This window comes from Oncorhynchus nerka, linkage group LG17 (genome assembly GCF_034236695.1).
Source record: "Oncorhynchus nerka isolate Pitt River linkage group LG17, Oner_Uvic_2.0, whole genome shotgun sequence".
NCBI lineage: Eukaryota > Metazoa > Chordata > Actinopteri > Salmoniformes > Salmonidae > Oncorhynchus > Oncorhynchus nerka.
This window is the reverse complement of record NC_088412.1, coordinates 22,628,444-22,647,687: the sequence shown is the minus strand read 5'-3', so window position 1 is coordinate 22,647,687 and position 19,244 is coordinate 22,628,444. Positions and strand designations below refer to the sequence as shown.

The 19,244-nt window shown below is 42.1% G+C and overlaps 2 protein-coding genes across 3 annotated transcripts in view; both read left to right on the top strand.

The window, feature by feature from the left end:
- LOC115144899 (single-stranded DNA-binding protein 3-like) overlaps positions 1-3,713 on the top strand; it is a 140,040-nt gene extending 136,327 nt beyond the window's left edge. The window contains exon 18 of the mRNA XM_029686017.2: positions 132-3,713. Coding sequence (XP_029541877.1) covers positions 132-293 — 162 coding nt within the window. The 3' untranslated portion in view covers positions 294-3,713. The remainder of the gene's footprint in view (positions 1-131) is intronic.
- A 6,158-nt stretch (positions 3,714-9,871) lies between these two features.
- On the top strand, positions 9,872-18,805 carry LOC115144898 (peptidyl-prolyl cis-trans isomerase FKBP8). Of its 2 annotated transcripts, none has more exons than XM_029686016.2 (9): positions 9,872-9,997; positions 12,116-12,344; positions 12,431-12,600; positions 12,810-12,898; positions 13,693-13,913; positions 14,005-14,177; positions 14,268-14,345; positions 17,461-17,601; positions 17,754-18,805. In XM_029686016.2, the coding sequence occupies exons 2-9, from the start codon at positions 12,116-12,118 to the stop codon at positions 17,838-17,840; spliced, it is 1,188 nt and encodes a 395-aa protein (XP_029541876.1). In that variant the 5' UTR covers positions 9,872-9,997; the 3' UTR covers positions 17,841-18,805. The 2 variants fall into 2 exon arrangements, with proteins under 2 accessions (XP_029541876.1, XP_029541875.1); XM_029686015.2 differs by having other exon boundaries at positions 12,104-12,344.
- Positions 18,806-19,244: the final 439 nt, after the last annotated feature.

The following is a 19,244-nucleotide window of genomic DNA, read 5'->3' as shown; positions in this document are numbered from 1 at the left end:
TCCCCCCTACTCTCCTCTCCTCCCCCTACTCTCCTCCCCCTACTCTCCCCCCCTACTCTCCTCTCCTCTCCCCCTACTCTCCTCTCCTCCCCCTACTCTCCTCCCCCTGGATGGCATGCTGTGTTTCACAGCCCCCTGGGATGTCACTGGATCGCAGGATTCCCATCAAGGCCTCCCATCCCAGTGTTTGCAAAGTGGGGGTTCAGGGCAGGAAACAGTCTCAGAGCCACAGGAAGAGCCAACTCAGTGATTCTTCCTGCCTGCCTGGCTTCCTCACAGGCCCAGGACAGTGAGAATGGGGGACTCTGTCTGTCTGGCTGTCTGCAGGAACTCCCCTCAGCAACAGGCCTTTCAGCATCAAGGCTGGTGGCTCCACTCTGCTCAATAATTGTATTCTTATTTTATTGAAATGTTGTTTTTGCATGCAGCAGTTGAGTGAGAGGTTCAAAGCTCACCCTCATTCAATTCCTGTGTCCTTTTGTTGAAATGAAAAGCTGAACTGGTGATATATTAGGGCAAGAACAGTTTTCATGATATGTTTGTATTTTATTAATAATATTATTGTTATAATTTTCATAATTGATATTGCTATAATGTTGTAGTTTTGATTTCCTGTTAATGGCACATTGTATCTCAACAACATCCACAACAGAATGAGCACACACTCAAAAAATGCACAATGACACTTCTGTTTACATGATTTTAGGTATTGGATGTTTCTTGTTTGTTTTATTTGTCTCAACCCCCTACACATACCTCTGTCTTCTGTTCTTCGCAGAATTTGTGGCCAGTGTCTTTACTACCAGAAAAATATGGCAGAAAAAATGTAAACACTCAAGCAGGGTGTGATAGGAATATAAGGATAGCTGTTTGAAATCGCTCTTATCTAAGAATTATCCTTCCTAAAACTCCCATCCATCCATCCATCCATCCATGTTAGCATGGGAGTTCCCCAAAACTTCTGAATGTGAAAAGGGTGGCGATCTCAGAAACATCTTTATCTTTTGGTACTCAATAGTCTGTCAATCTACATGTCTGATCACACACACCCCTCCCAAAATGTAATGTCATAATATATGTATTTCTACAGGCTTGTTACTGTGCAAGGAGGGACTGATCGAATGTAATTTGGACAGTTGCTCCTAATTCTACTTTCAGTTCAGGTGGCTTGGAACAATAATGTTTCTGTCTTGCGACCAGTGTCCTTCCTATTCAGTAAAGAGAAAGGGTTTTTAGACCCTCTATGCTCTTCTATGGCTTTGTTCTTGCCTGTAAATACAACATATTGAGCTTGTATTGTGCTTGTTTATTTGTTGTTTTGATATACAACTTGAGAATCCTGAAAGTGGTTCCTTCTCCTGCATTGATTTCACTGTTACCCTGCATAAAAACTCAAGGCTCAATGTTATTTTACTGATCTGATCCCGTGATACAGGCCCCTTGCTACTGGTTTCCATGTTGTCTTTGGTGTACAAACCTCTAGCTGCTTCCTTCCAGTTAGGGTTGACCTCACAGATCCTTACGATCCGGTGTCTGACCCCTCTCACATGCAACCATAGTTTAGCGAGGGGCAAAAGGCGTCCGCATGCTTCCCATCTGAAACCGTTCGATTGAGTTTGTGCATATATTATGACATTTTGTACAATTTTTTAAAATTGAGAAATAGTGCACCAAACAACTTTGTTAGATGTAAAATTGCACGACTAAGATCTCCTCGGCAAAAACATAAAACTTATTGACAGATTTCTTGAGTTATCTAAGATGAATTCTTACTATTTTGAGGAAGTGTATACTGGCTACAGCGTCTCAAAATGGACAAACCTTACTATTGCCGCAAAGGTATTTTTGTTATAGAGTATGAGATCACACTCGTTCCACTAGGTGCCAGCCGAACTGAAGCATGCTGACGCCTTAACACCACAGAGCTCCCATCCACCAGTTCCCTCTGTGGGTCTAGGCCTTATCCATGGGCTGTTAGATCCTGTGTTTGGGGGGGCTGTAGCACCACTGGTGATGGGAGTGTGAAATGACTGGAGTGACTACACGGTGGGGCTTCACTCTCCCGCTACAAATAAGGAGTGCTCTACAGAGCATAGACTACCTTTAAGTCCAGCTGCTCACCTCAAATACATACTTTGAGAAATGAGACAATTCTACCTGGTTGGACTGAATTGTGAGTCAAACTATTTCTTTTATTCTAGTTTATTTGTTTGATATTGTTTGAATTTCTATTAAGTGTATTTAAGATGATTATTTTTTTAAAGCCCATAGAATCTGCACACCTAAGGAAAGACTTTGCCTAAGTTCCTCAAACGTTCATATGAAATGGTTATTAATCCAAGGGGTTCGACTCTCTTGCGGAGACGTGTTGTGCTTTTTTGAAAAAAAGTAATTTATCAACAAGTTACATATTTTTGTTCTTATTTAAAATCATTCTGGCCTCTGTCTGTGATTGGTCTTTTGCCAGTGACCTTGCTATAGTGTTGGCAGATCCGGTATGGAGTAGCTTGGATTCGGAGCTAAACAGATTCAGAGCTAAACAGGTCCATCTTCTGGGTAGGTTGTCTTGAGGAATGACTCGCTCCAGTGTTCCTCTAGCAGACTGACTGGCACACAGCCCTCTGTCCCCCACCCGCCCCCTACAGCCCCATCCTCACTCTTGAGCCCTCCTTTCCTTTAATTTCCTTTTTGTAAATACTGTATAATGCATTTTGATATCATTGACATGTTTTGATATGTCAGTCACTACCAATGAATACAGCTTAAAGTAAATTATAAGTGAACTGTCCATGTTTTCATAATAAAGAGACGATGTGCTTGACATTTGATTTAAGTTGGCTAAAAACAAAATTGTGGTAAAAATTAAATATGTATGTATATTTACTTGAACATGTGAACATGCAGTAACTGCATCCTAAACACTATTGTTTCTGGTCAGTATACATGTAGGAAATGTGAAAACAATCTACCGTTAATTTAGCTGTAAGGACAGAGAGAGGTGAAGGGGATGTCTGATGTCATTGATACAGTTTATTCTTGCAACTACAGCGTCCTCACTCTGTCCTTGACCCCTGTTGCCAATGGAAATAATCTCAAATTAGTTCGAAGAATGGTTATTGCCTACTCAAAGGCCATCGTCTCGTTAACATGCGACCACATATTACAGTTTTTAATATGAAGGATTTTTATCAATTTAAGACAAACTTTTAAAAGGAAAAAATACTAAAGGAACCTAATTTTAAATTTAAAGACTAGGTAAAAGTCAAACGTATGGGGAAAACTGTGTCCTTGCTATTACTCCTGATGAAATAGCGTTGTAAAGATTGATGCTCACTGATCCTCTCTCAGTCCTCTGTGTAATACAATTGTTGGCCATCTCTGTACTTATATTGTGATATATAATACTGTAACATTAGAAAGATTTGGGGGGGGGGGGTCGAAGGGGAAGGAAATAAATATTATCTTGTATCGTTCATTGTCCTTTCTGACGACTTGGCAGTATTCTATATGAAGCAGTCTGTCTCTTGGGTTTGCTTTGTATTTCATGGTAGGATAGTTCAGATCTTGTCTTAGGGACTTAGGTGTCTTGTGTAGGTAATAAAGATGTCCTTTGTATGTTTCTTTATATTGTAAAGTTTCTTTAGACTGAAAGAATAAAATATTTGCTTATCAAAAGAAACGACTGCATCAATAATAAATGTAATTTGATTTTTCCCAATTGTTTGAGTCTTCTGTGCACCTCTTTGAACTTCAGCTAAAAAAAAGAGTATGATCTCCCAAAGAATTTTATATTCCATTATCTCAAAGCCTGTGAGACAACTTAACTTACTAAATTATAAATAAATGTGTGGTTTGAGCATGTTTGAATGCATTTGATAACCCTATAAATGCATTAATTTACTTGATGTGTTTGAACCACAGGTACAGTTGAAGTCTAGCCCATGCTAACTGCTTGCTTGCTAACCCGGCCTGCTAACTGCTAGCTTGCCCTGGTCTACTAGCTGCTAGCTTGTTTAGCTCCGGCCTACTAACTGTTACCTTGTTAGCCTGCTAACTGTCTGAATCGCCGTGTCCCCAGCCAGCCCAACCACTCACTGGACCCATATGTTCACTTGGCTACGCATGCCTCTCTCTAATATCAATATGCCTTGTCCATTACTGTCCTGGTTAGTGATTACTGTCTTATTTCACTGTAGAGCCTCTAGCCCTGCTCAAAATGCCTTAACCAACCATGTTGTTCCACCTCCTACATATGCAATGACATCACCTGGTTTAAACATCTCTAGAGACTATATCTCTCTCTTCATTACTCAATGCCTAGGTTTACCTCCAATGTACTCACATCCTAACTTACCATTGTCTGTACACTATGCCTTGAATCTATGCTATCGTGCCCAGAAACCTGCTCCTTTTACTCTCTGTTCTGAACGTGCTAGACGGCCAGTTCGTATAGTCTTTAGCCGTACCCTTATCCTACTTCTGATGTGGAGGTTAATCCAAGTCCTGCAGTGCCTAGCTCCACTCCCACCCCCCAGGTGCTCTCATTTGTTGACTTCTGTAAACGTAAAAGCCTTGGTTTCATGCATGTTAACATTAGAAGCCTACTCCCTAAGTTTGTTTTACTCACTGCTTTAGCACACTCTGCCAACCCAGATGTCTTAGCCGTATCTGAATCCTGGCTTAGGAAAACCACCAAAAACCCTGAAATCTCCATTGCTAACTATAACGTTTTCCGCCAAGATAAAACTGCCAAAGGGGGCAGTGTTGCAATCTACTGCAGAGATAGCCTGCAGAGTTCGGTCTACTATCCAGATCTGTAGCCAAACAATTTGAGCTTCTACTTCTAAAAATGTACCTTTCCAGAAACAAGTCCCTCACTGTTGCCGCTTGCTATAGACCTCCCTCTGCCCCCAGCTGTGCCCTCAATAGTATATGTGAACTGATTGCCCCCCATCTATCTTCTGAGCTTGTGCTACTAGGTGACCTAAACTGGGAAATGCTTAACACCCGGCCATCCTACAAACTAAGCTTGATGCCCTCAATCTCACACAAATTATCAATGAACCTACCAGGTACAACCCCAAATCAGTAAACACGGGCACCCTCATAGATGTCATCCTAACTAATTCGCCCTCCAAATACACCTCTGCTGTTTTCAATCAAGATCTCAGCGATCACTGCCTCATTGCCTGCATCCGTAATGGGTCTGCGACCAAACGACCACCTCTCATCACTGTCAAACGCTCCCTGAAACACTTCTGCGAGCAGGCCTTTCTAATCGACCTGGCCGGGGTATCCTGGAATGACATTGACCTCATCCCGTCAGTAGATGATGCCTGGCTATTCTTTAAAAGTGCCTTCCTCACCATCTTAAATAAGCATGCCCCTCTCAAAAAATGTAGAACTAGGAATAGATATAGTCCTTGGTTCACGCCAGACCTGTCTGCCCTTGACCAGCACAAAAACATCCTGTGGCGTTCTGCATTAGCATCGAATAGCCCCTGTGATATGGAAGTTAAGAACAAATATACACAGGCAGTTAGAAAAGCTAAGGCAAGCTTTTTCAAACAGAAATTTGCATCCTGTAGTACTAACTCAAAAAAGTTCTGGGACACTGTAAAGTCCATGGAGAATAAGCGCACCTCCTCCCAGCTGCAAACGGCTCTGAGGCTAGGAAACATTGTCACCACCGATATATCCACTATAATTGAGAATTTCAAAAAGCATTTCTCTACGGCTGGCCATGCTTTCCACATGGTTACCCCTACCTCGGTCAACTGCCCGGCACCCTCCACAGCAACCCGCCAAAGCCCCCACCATTTCTCCTTTACCCAAATCCAGATAGCCGATGTTCTGAAAGAGCTGCAAAATCTGGACCCCTACAAATCAGCCGGGCTAGACAATCTGGACCCTCTCTTTCTAAAATTATCTGCAGAAATTGTTGCAACCCCTTTTTACCTGCCTGTTCAACCTCTTGTTCGTATCGTCTGAGATTCCCAAAGATTGGAAAGCTGCCGCGGTCATCCCCCTCTTCAAAGGGGGTGTCACTCTCGACCCAAACTGCTACAGACCTATATCTATCCTACCCTGTCTTTCTAAGGTCTTCGAAAGCCAAGTTAACAAACAGATTACTGGCCATTTCGAATCCCACCGTACCTTCTCCGCTATGTAATCTGGTTTCAGAGCTGGTCATGGGTGCACCTCAGCCACGCTCAAGGTTCTAAACGACATCATAACCGCCATCGATAAGAGACATTACTGTGCAGCCGTATTCATTGACCTGGCCAAGGCTTTCGACTCTGTCAATCACAAAATTCTTATCGGCAGACTTGACAGCCTTGGTTTCTCAAATGATTGCCTCGCCTGGTTTACCAACTACTTCTCTGAGTTCAGTGTGTCAAATCGGAGGGCCTGTTGTCTGGACCTCTGACAGTCTCTATGGGTTTGCCACAGGGTTCAATTCTCGAGGCGACTCTCTTTTCTGTATACATCAATGATGTTGCTCTTGCTGCTGGTGATTCTCTGATCCACCTCTACGCAGACGACACCATTCTGTATACTTCTGGCCCCTCCTTGGACACTGTGTTAACTAACCTCCAGACGAGCTTCAATGCCGTGCAACTCTCCTTCCGTGGCCTCCAACTGCTCTTAAACGCAAGTAAAACTAAATGCATGCTTTTCAATCGATCGCTGCCCGCACCTGCTCGCCCGTCCCGCATCACTACTCTGGACGGCTCTGACTTAGAATACGTGGACAACTACAAATACCTGGGTGTCTTGTTAGACTGTAAACTCTCCTTTCAGACTCACATGAAGCATCTCCATTTCAAAATTTAATCTAGAATCAGCTTCCTATATCGCAACAAAGCATCCTTCACTCATGCTGCCTAACATACCCTCATCAAACTGACCATCCTACCAATCCTCGACTTCGGCGATGTCATTTACAAAATAGCCTCCAATAACCTACTCAACAAATTGGATGCAGTCTATCACAGTGCCATCCATTTTGTCACCAAAGCCCCATACACTACCCACCTTTGCGACCTGTACGCTCTCGTTGGTTGGCCCTCGCTTCATACTCATCGTCAAACCCACTGGCTACAGGTTATCTACAAGTCTCTGCTAGGTAAAGCCCCGCCTTATCTCAGCTCACTGGTCACCATAGCAGCACCCACTCGTAGCACGCGCTCCAGCAGGTATATCTCACTGATCACCCCCAAAGCCAATTCCTCCTTTGGTCGTCTTTCCTTCCAGTTCTCTGCTGCCCATGACTGGAACGAATTGCAAAAATCTCTGAAGCTGGAGATTCACATCTCCCTCACTAGCTTTAAGCACCAGCTGTCAGAGCAGTTTACAGATCACTGCACCTGTACTTAGCCTATCTGTAAACAGCCCATCTATCTACCTACCTCATCCCCATACTGGTATTTATTTAGCTCCTTTGCACCACAGTATCTCTACCTGCACATTCATCTTCTGCCGATATACCATTCCAGTGTTTAATTGCTATATTGTAATTACTTCGCCACCATGGCCTATTTATTTCCTTAACTTACCTCATTTGCACTCACTGTATATAGACTTTTTGTTTTCTTTTGTTCTACTGTATTATTGACTGTATGTTTTGTTTATTCCATGTGTAACTCTGTGTTGTTGTATGTGTCGAATTGCTACGCTTTATCTTGGCCAGGTCGCAGTTGCAAATGAGAACTTGTTCTCAACTAACCTACCTGGTTAAAATAAAGGTGAAATAAGTTATTTTTTTAAAGTCGGAAGTTTACAATACACCTTAGCCAAATACATTTAAACTCAGTTTTTCACAATCCCTGACATTTAATCGTAGTACAAATTCCCTGTCTTAGGTCAGTTACGATCACCACTTTATTTTAAGAATGTGACATGTCAGATTAATAAAGATAATGATTTATTTCATTACATTCCCAGTGGGTCAGAAGTTGACATACACTCAATTGGTATTTGGTAGCATTGCCTTTAAATTGTTTAACTTGAGTCAAACATTTCGGTTAGCCTTCCACGAGCTTCCCACAATAACTTGGGTGAATTTTGGCCCATTCCTCCTGACAGAGCTGGTGTAACTGAATCAGGTTTGTAGGCCTCCTTGCTTGCACACTCTTTTTCAGTTCTGCCCACAAATGTTCTATAGGATTGAGGTCAGGGCTTTGTGATGGCCACTCCAATACCTTGACTTTGTTGTCCTTAAGCCATTTTGTCACAACTTTGGAAGTATCTTTGGGGTCATTGTCCATTTGGAAAACGCATTTGCGACCAAGCTTTAACTTCCTGACTGATGTCTTGAGATGTTGCTTCAATATATCCACAATTTTTCTTTCTCATGATGGCATCTATTTTGTGAAGTGCACCAGTTCCTCCTGCAGCAAAGCACCCCCACAACATGATGCTGCCACCCCCGTGCTTCACGGTTGGGATGGTGTTCTTCGGCTTGCAAGCCTCCCCCTTTTTCCTCCAAACATAACAATGGTCATTATGGCCAAACAGTTCTATTTTTATTTCATCAGACCAGAGGATATTTCTCCAAAAAGTACGATCTTTGTCCCCATGTGCAGTTGCATACCGTAGTCTGGCTTTTTTATGGCGGTTTTGGCGCAGTGGCTTCTTCCTTGCTGAGCGGCCTTTCGGGTTATGTCGATATAGGACTCTTTTTACTGTGGATCTAGAAAATGTTGTACCGGTTTCCTCCAGCATCTTCACAAGGTCCTTTGCTGTTGTTCTGGGATTGATTTGCACTTTTCGCACCAAACTCCGTTCATCTCTAGGAGACAGAACACTTCTCCTTCCTTATGACAGCTGCGTGGTCCCATGGTGTTTATACTTGCGTACTATTGTTTGGACAGATGAACTTGGCACCTTCAGGTGTTTGGAAATTGCTCCCAAGGATGAACCAAACTTGTGGAGGTCTACACATTTTTTTCTGAGGTCTTGGCTGATTTCTTTTGATTTTCCCATGATGTCAAGCAAAGAGGCACGGAGTTTGAAGGTAGGCCTTGAAATACATCCACAGGTACACCTCCAATTGACTCATTATCTGGAATATTCCAAGCTGTTTAAAGGTACAGTCAGTGTATGTAAACTTCTGACCAACTTGAATTGTAATACAATGAATTATAAGTGAAATATTCTGTCTGTAAACAATTGTTGGAAAAATTACTTGTCACGCACAAAGTAGATGTCCTAACTGACTTCACAAAACTATAGTTTGTTCACAAGAAATGTGTGGAGTGGGTGAAAAAGGAGTTTTAATGACTACAACCTAAGTGTATGTAAACTTCTGACTTCAACTGCACGTTTGAACCAACGATTTATATATACACTAGATGACTATTAGGGGGCGCTGTGTTGAAGTCACTGTGCTTCCATCTTTATCACTCCGCCACGACGTAAAAATATTTTGGAAGCCATAGAAATATGTCTATTAATGTCGACATTCGTTTTTGCCACGATTATTATTTTAAATTATGTGAGTTTAACATAAACATTTAAAAAATATATATAAAACAATTTATTTAAAGTATAATTTTTTAGAGATGACTAATGTAATGTCCCCACTATAACAACAAAAATGCTTAAATACATGTATTTTAGTCCTTGAAACATTTAATTGAAATACTGCAGAATTCCATTCATTCCTATGGAGGACTATTCCTACTGGGGAGTGCCAATATGGCATACTGGCTGCTTCAAACACTCTCAAGGGCCAATACATATATTTTAGCAATCCAGGGTGTGTATACATTATTGGTTTGAACAGTCAGGTCATTTGTTTGACTGTCATTGGGATCTACCAATCGTGTGATTGATTAAATATTATAAGCCAATAGAAATACAGGAAAGATGTCAGGCCCAAGGTGAACAGGAAGAGCCTGCTGAATTTACTGAAGGATCAAGCGAAGCTATCATCACAAACTCTTCTTCAATCAAGCGTTCAGTCTATTTACCAAGCATATAATATTTTAAGGTAACGTGTAATTTAATTGATTCCTTGTTGTCATTTTGTTCTTCATGTTCATTTGAACGAAGCTACAGTTAAGTCAATTTGTATAAGATAACGAAACTGGCTAGCTAAATACTGTAGCTAAAGTAGTCTCTCAACAAGAAACTTCTCGAAGTTCTCGAAACATCCACTGAAATCCTGTACATTCTTATCACCAAAATGATTTTAAAAATGTGAACAGTTAGCTAAGTAATATGGCTAGCAAGCGGTAGTAGTTACCAATAGTTAATGCACAGTCCTAGTTCGCTACATTGCTTGCTAGCTAACGCACTAATTACCTAGCTAACTATCTGTCTGTTTTCTGACGTTTCTCTAAATCAAATCATGCTTTATTTATACATCGCATTTCAGACATGGATTGCAACGCATTGTGCTTTACAGGAAAACGATTATTTAAAAAAATGAAAATAAAAGCTGAAATATTTACTACACTACAGACCTAAGATAAAACAAACTGAACAACTAAAAAGCACCCTTATGAAAAGCAAAGCTAAAAATATGTTTTAAGATCACTTAAATATGTTCACAGTTTTGGCCCCCTCGTGTTCTATGGCAGGCTATTCCAGAGGCTGGGGGCATAGTAACTAAAGGCTGCCTCCCCATGCCTCTTGGTCCTAGGCTTTGTGATAGTTAGAGGGCCAGTGCCAGAGGACCTGAGGGACCTACTGGGTACATAATTTAAAATCATGTCTAACTTGTATTTGGTTGCACAGTTGTGGATTGATTTAAAACCAATATAATAATCTTTAAAGTATTTCTAAAGCTCACAGGCAGCCAGTGCAGAGACCTTAAAACCGGTGTAATGTGTTCTCTCCATCTGGTCTTGGTCAGTTCCCATGTTGCAGCATTCTGTATGTTTTTCAGTTGACCAATGGCTTTCTTGGGCAGACCAGACGAGAACATTACAGTAGTCAAGCCTGCTTGTAATAAAAGCATGGATGAGTCTCTAACACTCTAAAAGAGAAACGGCTGCATCTTGGCAATGTACCTCATGTAGTAAAAAGCTATTTTGTTCACATTCCTAACCTGTGATTTGAAATTTAGGATCTAAAGTAACACCAAGGTTTTTTTTTTTACCTGGTGTTTAATCTTTATTGCCCATGAATTAAAATGTGTGGCTAGATTCTCTCTCTGCTTTGGCTCCAACAATAAGTGCCTCGGGTTTGTCTTGATTTAGCTGGAGGAAGTGAGCCAGCCAATTATTTAAATCACTAATCATTTATCCGTGGAGCTAAAATCCTCTGGTGACACAGAAATAAAAATGTTATCATCTGCGTAGCATTGAAAATCAATGCTGTGCTTTCTGATAACGCTGCCAAGGGGTTATATATATATATATATATATATATATATATCTCTCTCTCTGAACAGTACCGGACCCAAAATCAAACTTTGTGGAAAGCCACGTGAGATGTATTTTCTTGAGTTATGTTCACCAAGGGTGACAACGCACTCTACCGGTTAAATAAGACCTAAACCAATTTAGAACTGGACCGGAGAGACCAACCCACCTCTCCAGTCTGTCCAGAAGGACCTCATGGTCAGTGTCGAATGCATCACTTAAATCCAAGGACAGAGAGCTGTTTGGCGTCTATGTTGGCTCTAAGATCATTTGCCACTTTAACCAAGGGTGTCTGTGGTGGGCACAAAAAACAGATTTGAATTTTTAAAAAAATACAGTTGGCAGTTAATTAATTTAGCAGTTTAAACACCAATTTCTCCAGACTTTTGCTTAAGAATGGAAGGTTGGCGATTGGCTGAAGAATCTAGATTACTTTTCTTCAGAAGGCGTTTCGCCATAGCAGTTTTTAGTGCAGTGGGAGTGAACGTCAATGCGCCATGAACGCCATGAGTCTTCACTGTCGTGGTATCTAGCTAACGTTACCAGACCCAGAATCATGGCTGAATCTGGCCAAACCACAGCAACCCATTCTTTCAAAACAAGCTGCATGGTATGATGCCAGAGAGTGTGTGTATAGCCAATAACACCCCTTAATTAGCAGCACAATTTATGCTGCTAACCAAATTACTGCTGTTTATTCTCATCTGTATTTCTAAATCGCATTGAAGGCATTTCAACAGATGACTGACAAAGAGGAGGTGACGGGTGCAGGGGATAACCTGAAGAAGTCAGGGAAAGCCTCGCTGCTGGACAGTGGGGAAGACTTTGAGATGCTGGATGATGACATTGATGACAACCCTCCTCCTTTGGAAGATGCTGGGGGTGGGAAGAAGACTAAAACAGAGGAGCCTGCAGAGGATCAAAACACTGGCACTTCAGCTCCACTAGATGAATGGATGGATATGCTAGGTAACAAAATTACCTTTTCTATTTTTAGGTCAAAGAGAAAGGAACATCACTGGGTGACCGTCATATTCTCACGTATCTATTTGCAGGTAATGGCCAGCTAAAGAAGAAAGTCCTACAGGCAGGGAATGGGCCAGACAGCAGGCCCACAAAAGGCCAGAATGTCATGATTCACCTGAAGACTTCACTGGCTGATGGGACTCTTATAGAAGAGCAACCTGAGCTCTCTTTCACTCTGGGAGATGGTGATGTCATCCAGGTACATTCAGTATTCACTTAAAATACTCAGTATTTTATGTGAAGGCAAATCTGATCTGATTGCATACAAGGTAGTGATGATGTTAGGCGATCTCAGAAGTGTAAATGGATGGAATATGTATTTCAAGTTCAGTGTCGCGTTTATATTCACCAGCAATGCATCCAAACCAAGATGGTGAGAAGTGCTTTAAGTCTGTTGTGCTCTTGCAGGCTCTGGATCTCACAGTGCAGCTCATGGAAATGAGGGAGAAGGCCCTTGTCCAAGCCAATGCTAAATATGCATATGGTGCCTTGGGGAGGTATGGAGGATTTCTTAATCTTGCTGGTTCTTTGTGGTTTCACTGGCATGTCTTGTTACACAAACAAGCCATCTATTCTGAGATTGTAATTTCCTATAAAGATAACTCTGAAATTCTCACTATGCTTCATGAAGTCATAGTAGATATCATGAACTTGTGCCTGATATGGTTCTTTGTAGCTGCACCTTTTAATGGGAGCAAAGCTAAACACCTCAGCCCTCTTCCATTCTCAGACAGAGCAGTGAGTGAAATGGTGCATACCACCCTGCATCTCACTGCTGGCTTGCTTCTGAAGCTCAGCGGGTTGGTCCTGGATGGGAGACCAGATGCTGCTGGAAGTGGTGTTGGTGGGCCAGTAGGAGGCACCCTTTCCTCTGGTCTAAAAAATATCCCAATGCCCCAGGACAGTGATTGGGGAAATTGCCCTGTGTAGGGTGCCGTCTTTCGGGTGGGATGTTAAACGGGTGTCCTGAATCTCTGTGGTCACTAAAGATCCCATGGCACTTATCGTAAGAGTAGGGGTGTTAACCCTGGTGTCCTGGCTAAATTCTCAATCTGGTCCTCATACCATCACTGTTCCCATAATCATCCGCAGCTTCCAATTGGCTCATTCATCCCCCCCCTCCTCGCCCCTGTAAATATTCCCCAGGTCGTTGCTGTAAATGATAATGCGTTCTCAGTCAACTTACCTGGTAAAATAAATGTAAAAATATCTAGAGCTCAGTGCTTATAGTACACGTCCTGACTTTGCGCTCTGATTCTGTGCTCCGTGCCCTGGCCTTCACCGCTGGCAGTCTTGCCCCTGATGTGCCTCCCAATGCGGAGTTGGCCCTGGAGGTCCAGCTGCTTGATGCCACTGAGGCCCCCGACCTTGAGCTCCTGTCCCCCCAGGAGAGGATCGCCCTGGCTGGGCAGAAGAGGGAGAGGGGAAATGTCTACTACCAGAGAGCGGACTATGCCTTCGCTGTTAACTCTTATGGCATCGCCCTGCAGGTCACGGAGTCCAGCTCTAAAGGTGACAGAGATATGTGTTTTTTGCAAAAGAACTGTTTTTGGATGGGGCTTGGCTCCCTGTAGCTTACTGTTGCTGTGTGTGTCTGTTTCAGTGGACATTAGCCCGGAGGAAGAGGAGGAGCTGATGGACGTGAAGGTGAAGTGTCTAAACAACATGGCAGCTGCCCAGCTCAAGTTGGATCACTATGAAGCAGCACTACGGTCCTGCGTTTCAGTACTGGCCCACCAGCCAGACAACATAAAAGCCCTATTCCGCAAAGGCAAGGTAGGTCTCACACAACTGACCAGTTGTGTAATTGTGAATATGACTGTCCGTCTCTGAAAGTATCACCATGGACTACATCTGTGTCTCTAGGTATTGGCCTTGCAAGGGGAATATGCTGAAGCTATAAAGATTTTGAAGAGGGCCCTGAAGTTGGAACCAAGTAACAAGGTATTGCACTCCACCTTCACAAAAACATTATTTAGAAAGATGGAGAACGTAAACAAATTCTCAGGACCACAATTTGTTGCAGTTTTCACTTACATCCACCAGGTGGTACCACATTCTCTAATATTGATGACAAGGGGAAACCAGGTGGACTGCATGCTCATTTAGGTGGATCTGAGTTTGGTGTTGTCTCTGTAAATAGGTTGGTTCCTCTGTTCCCAGGTGACATCTAAGGCATTGCTTAGACATGAGGCTCAGTGAACGGGGCAATCTGACAGGGCGCACTACAGAGCTTGGTCTACTTTGACCAGCTGCATGTTAATACTTACCACTCATGTCCAACCCTTTTCCACTCATGTCATTTTATTTTCAGTCCTGCACACCAACCTGTGAAATCGTGCTTTCGCTGAATATCTTTTATAAATGTCCCATACACTGTGTTTTGTTTCTCGGGCTCTAATGTAGTGCACACGTGTGTTTTGTGGGTGGTTAAGGATTTTCAGTGGTTCATGGGGCTCCTGAGTGGCACAGCGGTCTAAAGCACTGCATCTCAGCGCTTGAGGCATCACTACAGACACCCTGGTTCAAATCCAGGCTGTATCACAACCGGCTGTGATTGGAAGTGCCATAGGGCGGCGCTCAATAGGCCATCATTGTAAATAAGAATTTGTTCTTATCTGGCTTGTCCAGTTAAACACATGATTATTTTTAAATCTTCCATTCGCACTAGGCATGCTCTTGCCATCTGAACTGGGATGCAGTGTGCACCACTGACGAGTTGGTTGTATACTCTCTTAACGTGTAGCTACCCGGGCATGTTTGTGGTGAAGTTTTCACTGAAGTGTTTTAAGATTAGGAGCAATAAACCATTACAGATATAATTTCAAGGGTCTAGATTAAAAGCTTGCAGATTTAGATGAAAAAATGTTGGTCCACTCCCTACTTATTTTTTTTATGGATGATATTGTTTTCTTGTCCAAATACATATATTAAAGTAAACGCAATTAGCTTTTATCTTCTCAAATACCTTTTTTTGTGAAATGGGGAAAGATAACTTCTGCCGTTCTTGTCATGTCATTTCTGTCTTCAAACATTACTGGTGTGTACCAGTCGTGGCCAAATTTGAGAATGACACAAATATACATTTTCACCAAAGTCTGACTCAGTTTGTATGATGGCAATTTGCATATACTCCAGAATTTTATGAGTGATCAGATGAATTGCAATTAATTGCAAAGTCCCTCTTTGCCATGCAAATGAACTGAATCCCAAAAAACATTTCCACTGCATTTCAGCCCTGCCTCAAAAAGACCAGCTGACATGTCAGTGACTCTCTAACACAGGTGTGAGTGTTGACGAGGACAAGGCTGGATATCACTCTGTCATGCTGTTTGAGTTCAAATAACAGACTGGAAGCTTCAAAAGGAGGGTTGTGCTTGGAATCATTGTTCTTCCTCTGTCAACCATGGTTTCCTGCAAGGAAACGTGCCGTCATCATTGCTTTGCACAAAAAGGGCTTCACAGGCAAGGATATTGCTGCCAGTAAGGTTGCACCTAAATCAACCATTTATTGGATCATCAAGAACTTCAAGGAGAGCGGTTCAATTGTTGTGAAGAAGGCTTCAGGGCGCCCAAGAAAGTCCAGCAAGCGCCAGGGCCATCTCCTAAAGTTGATTCAGCTGCAGGATCGGGGCACCACCAGTACAGAGCTTGCTCAGGAATGGCAGCAGGCAGGTGTGAGTGCATCTGCATGCACAGTGAGGCGAAGACTTTTGGAGGATGGCCTGATGTCAAGAAGGGCAGCAAAAAAGCCACTTCTCTCCAGGAAAAACATCAGGGACAGACTGATATTCTGCAAAAGGTACAGGGATTGGACTGCTGATGACTGGGGTAAAGTTATTTTCTCTGAATCCCCTTTCCGATTGTTTGGGGCATCCGGATAAAAGCTTGTCTGGAGAAGACCAGGTGAGCGCTACCATCAGTCCTGTGTCATGCAAACAGTAAAGCATCCTGAGACCATTCATGTGTGGGGTTGCTTCTCAGCCAAGGGATTGGACTCACTCTCAATTTTGCCTTTGAACACAGCCATGAATAAAGAATGGTACCAACACATCCTCCGTGAGCAACTTCTCCCAACCATCCAGGAACAGTTTGGTGACGAACAATGCCTTTTCCAGCATGATGGAGCACCTTGCCATAAGTTTGTCAGAATTGGCTCAGGGAACAAAACATCAATATTTTGGATCCATGGCCTGGAAACTCCCCAGACCTTAATCCCATTGAGAACTTGTGGTCAATCCTCAAGAGGCGGGTGGACAAACAAAACCCCACAAATTCTGACAAACTCCAAGCATTGATTGTGCAAGAATGGGGTGCCATCAGTCAGGAATGTGGCCCAAAAGTTAATTGACAGGATGCCAGGGCGGATTGCAGAGGTCTTGAAAAAGAAGGGTCAACACTGCAAATATTGACTCTTTGCATCAACTTCATGTAATTGTCAATACGAGTCTTTGACACTTATGAAATGCTTGTATTTATACTTCAGTATTCTATAGTAACATCTGACAAATATCTAAAGGCCCTGAGGTAGCAGACTTTGTGAAAATTCATATTTGTGTCATTCTCAAAACATTTGGCTACGACTACATGATCAGAAGTATTGCAACATGGAGAAGCCAATGGTGTTCTGTAGAAATGTAATACTGTCAAGCACCCATTTAGTCTTAGTCTCCTCTCCCACTGCTGCTAAGAGCAGCCACTTACCCAAAGTCTCTACCGTCCTCTGTCCACAACAGTGCCAGTAAGTGGCTCCTCAGAGGCTGTGTAAGACATTTTGACCAATGCTATGAAAATGTCCTAAATTGCCAACTTACCAAACCTTCAGAGGAATGAGTCAGAGACTTGATATAAAGTCATGTTTTTTTTTTATTTATTAGCAAGCAAATTAAATTCACAGTAGCATCAAGGGCCAATAATCAAGCCATCTGCAGTTACCAGAACACCTGACGATTATGGTGCACAAGCCATTGGGAAAGTGTTATGAGTGAATGTGTATGATATACACGTGGGGAGTAGTACGCCTGCAGATTATTCTCACACTTTCTGTCTCCTGGGGTAGACCATCCATGCAGAACTCTCCAAGCTGGTGAAGAAGCACTCGGAGCAGAAAGGCGCAGAGCAGGCCATGTACAAGAAGATGCTAGGCAACCCAGCCAGCGGCAGCAGCGGCATGCAGAAACACCAGGCCAGGTCGTCATGGGTGAGACCATCCTCTCAAGATGCTTCACCTGCTCATGTCAACAAACTGATGCTGGCATAAACACTATTTGATGTAAAATCAGCTGGGGAACTGAAATGGATTTATTCCAGGTGTCAACATAAAGCCTTACATTTCTTGTATATTGTCCACAGGTTGTCAGCTGGAAATGGCTATTCGGTGCCACTGCAGTAGCCATTGGAGGTGTCGCCTTGTCAGTTGTCATAGCTGCCAGAAATTAGATGAGAGAGATACTTTTCTGGTGATTGCCTGCTCCATGCAAAGTGGGACCCACATAAAGCAACTGGACATCTGGCGGTGCCTTTTGGAACTAAACAAACAAAAAAAGTGGATAAATGGGTCTTATGTCACCTCTTTAGTGTGGCTGTCCATAGGTTTGTCACACTATTCTGTTACTCCTTGGGAGAAGGATAATTATATGTGACAAATACCATACAATCAATATTTCTATATGAAATGTTCTAACTAATCTTCAAATGTATGTATGTCCATTTGACAGACACTAATTGTTAATTGCTGCCAATGTCTTGAGCTCCTCTGGTAGTGATTCTAAATATTAATTGATTGAGCACTCTGAAATTATAATTCTAGGAATGATCTGTCAATTATCTAAAATTAGCTGATGTGGTCATATGTGTTTTTAATTTATTTTTTTAAGTGTACAATTCTGTAAAAAAAAAGAAAGAAGTAATTGTTAAAGGTATTCTGCTCTTGTTTGTTTATTGGGATGGTGCCAATGTTGGGGGGGGGGATGGGATTAATCTAGGTGGTGTATTATCTGGCCCTGTGATCCACACTCAGACAGTCTTGGTCAATAAACTGTCACATTCCTTTAAAACCCATGCTTTAATATATAATTTGTTATTTATAAAGTAAATGGGAGTGTACCTCACTTTTGATGATTCTGAGACCAAACTTTGAAGGGTGTACATTCTAATGCCAATTTTAGGTTTGGTCACTTTGCTTGTTTTGTAGTTTTTGACAACTTAAATGTGAAGTGTTTTTCATTTTTGAGGTGTATTTTTCATCATTTTGTTGTCACATGAGAAATCGCTTTTTTTCTACAATAGACCGTATGTAAAAAGACAGAGTTAAATGTTGCAGATATTTGTTGCTTTTGAGTTTCTCACATTCTCGTACTTGTTGCTTTTGTATTTATTTCAATAAAAGTTTGTCAACTCTTTTACTATGAGCCAAATAACCTTTAGGATTGCAACAACCCTAGGTTTATAAGCATGGATATCGATGCTGTTTCATTACAGTATTATCAACCTTCTGGAATCTAATCTTGAAGTTGTCTTAGCTCGACAGTTGTATGGATCCCATCTTTGACAGGTTGGGAGTACTTCTTCTTCCACTGTTACTCTCCTAGTAAATGGATTGACAGCACTATAGAAGGTAGAGACCACTACTGTGATGTTTTTTGTATCCTTGATTTTGTTTATTTTGTATTGTTTGACACTCCTCTCCTTTCAACTAACTATCTGTCTGAAGACCGATAGTCATTTACTTAGTGTTTCCTTTGTTTTAGACTGGACATTCCCATCTAGTGTTTCCTCTCATGTTCCATTTCTTTGGTACCAATGTGTTAGACTGGACATTCCCAACTCATGGATTCAGTGAGA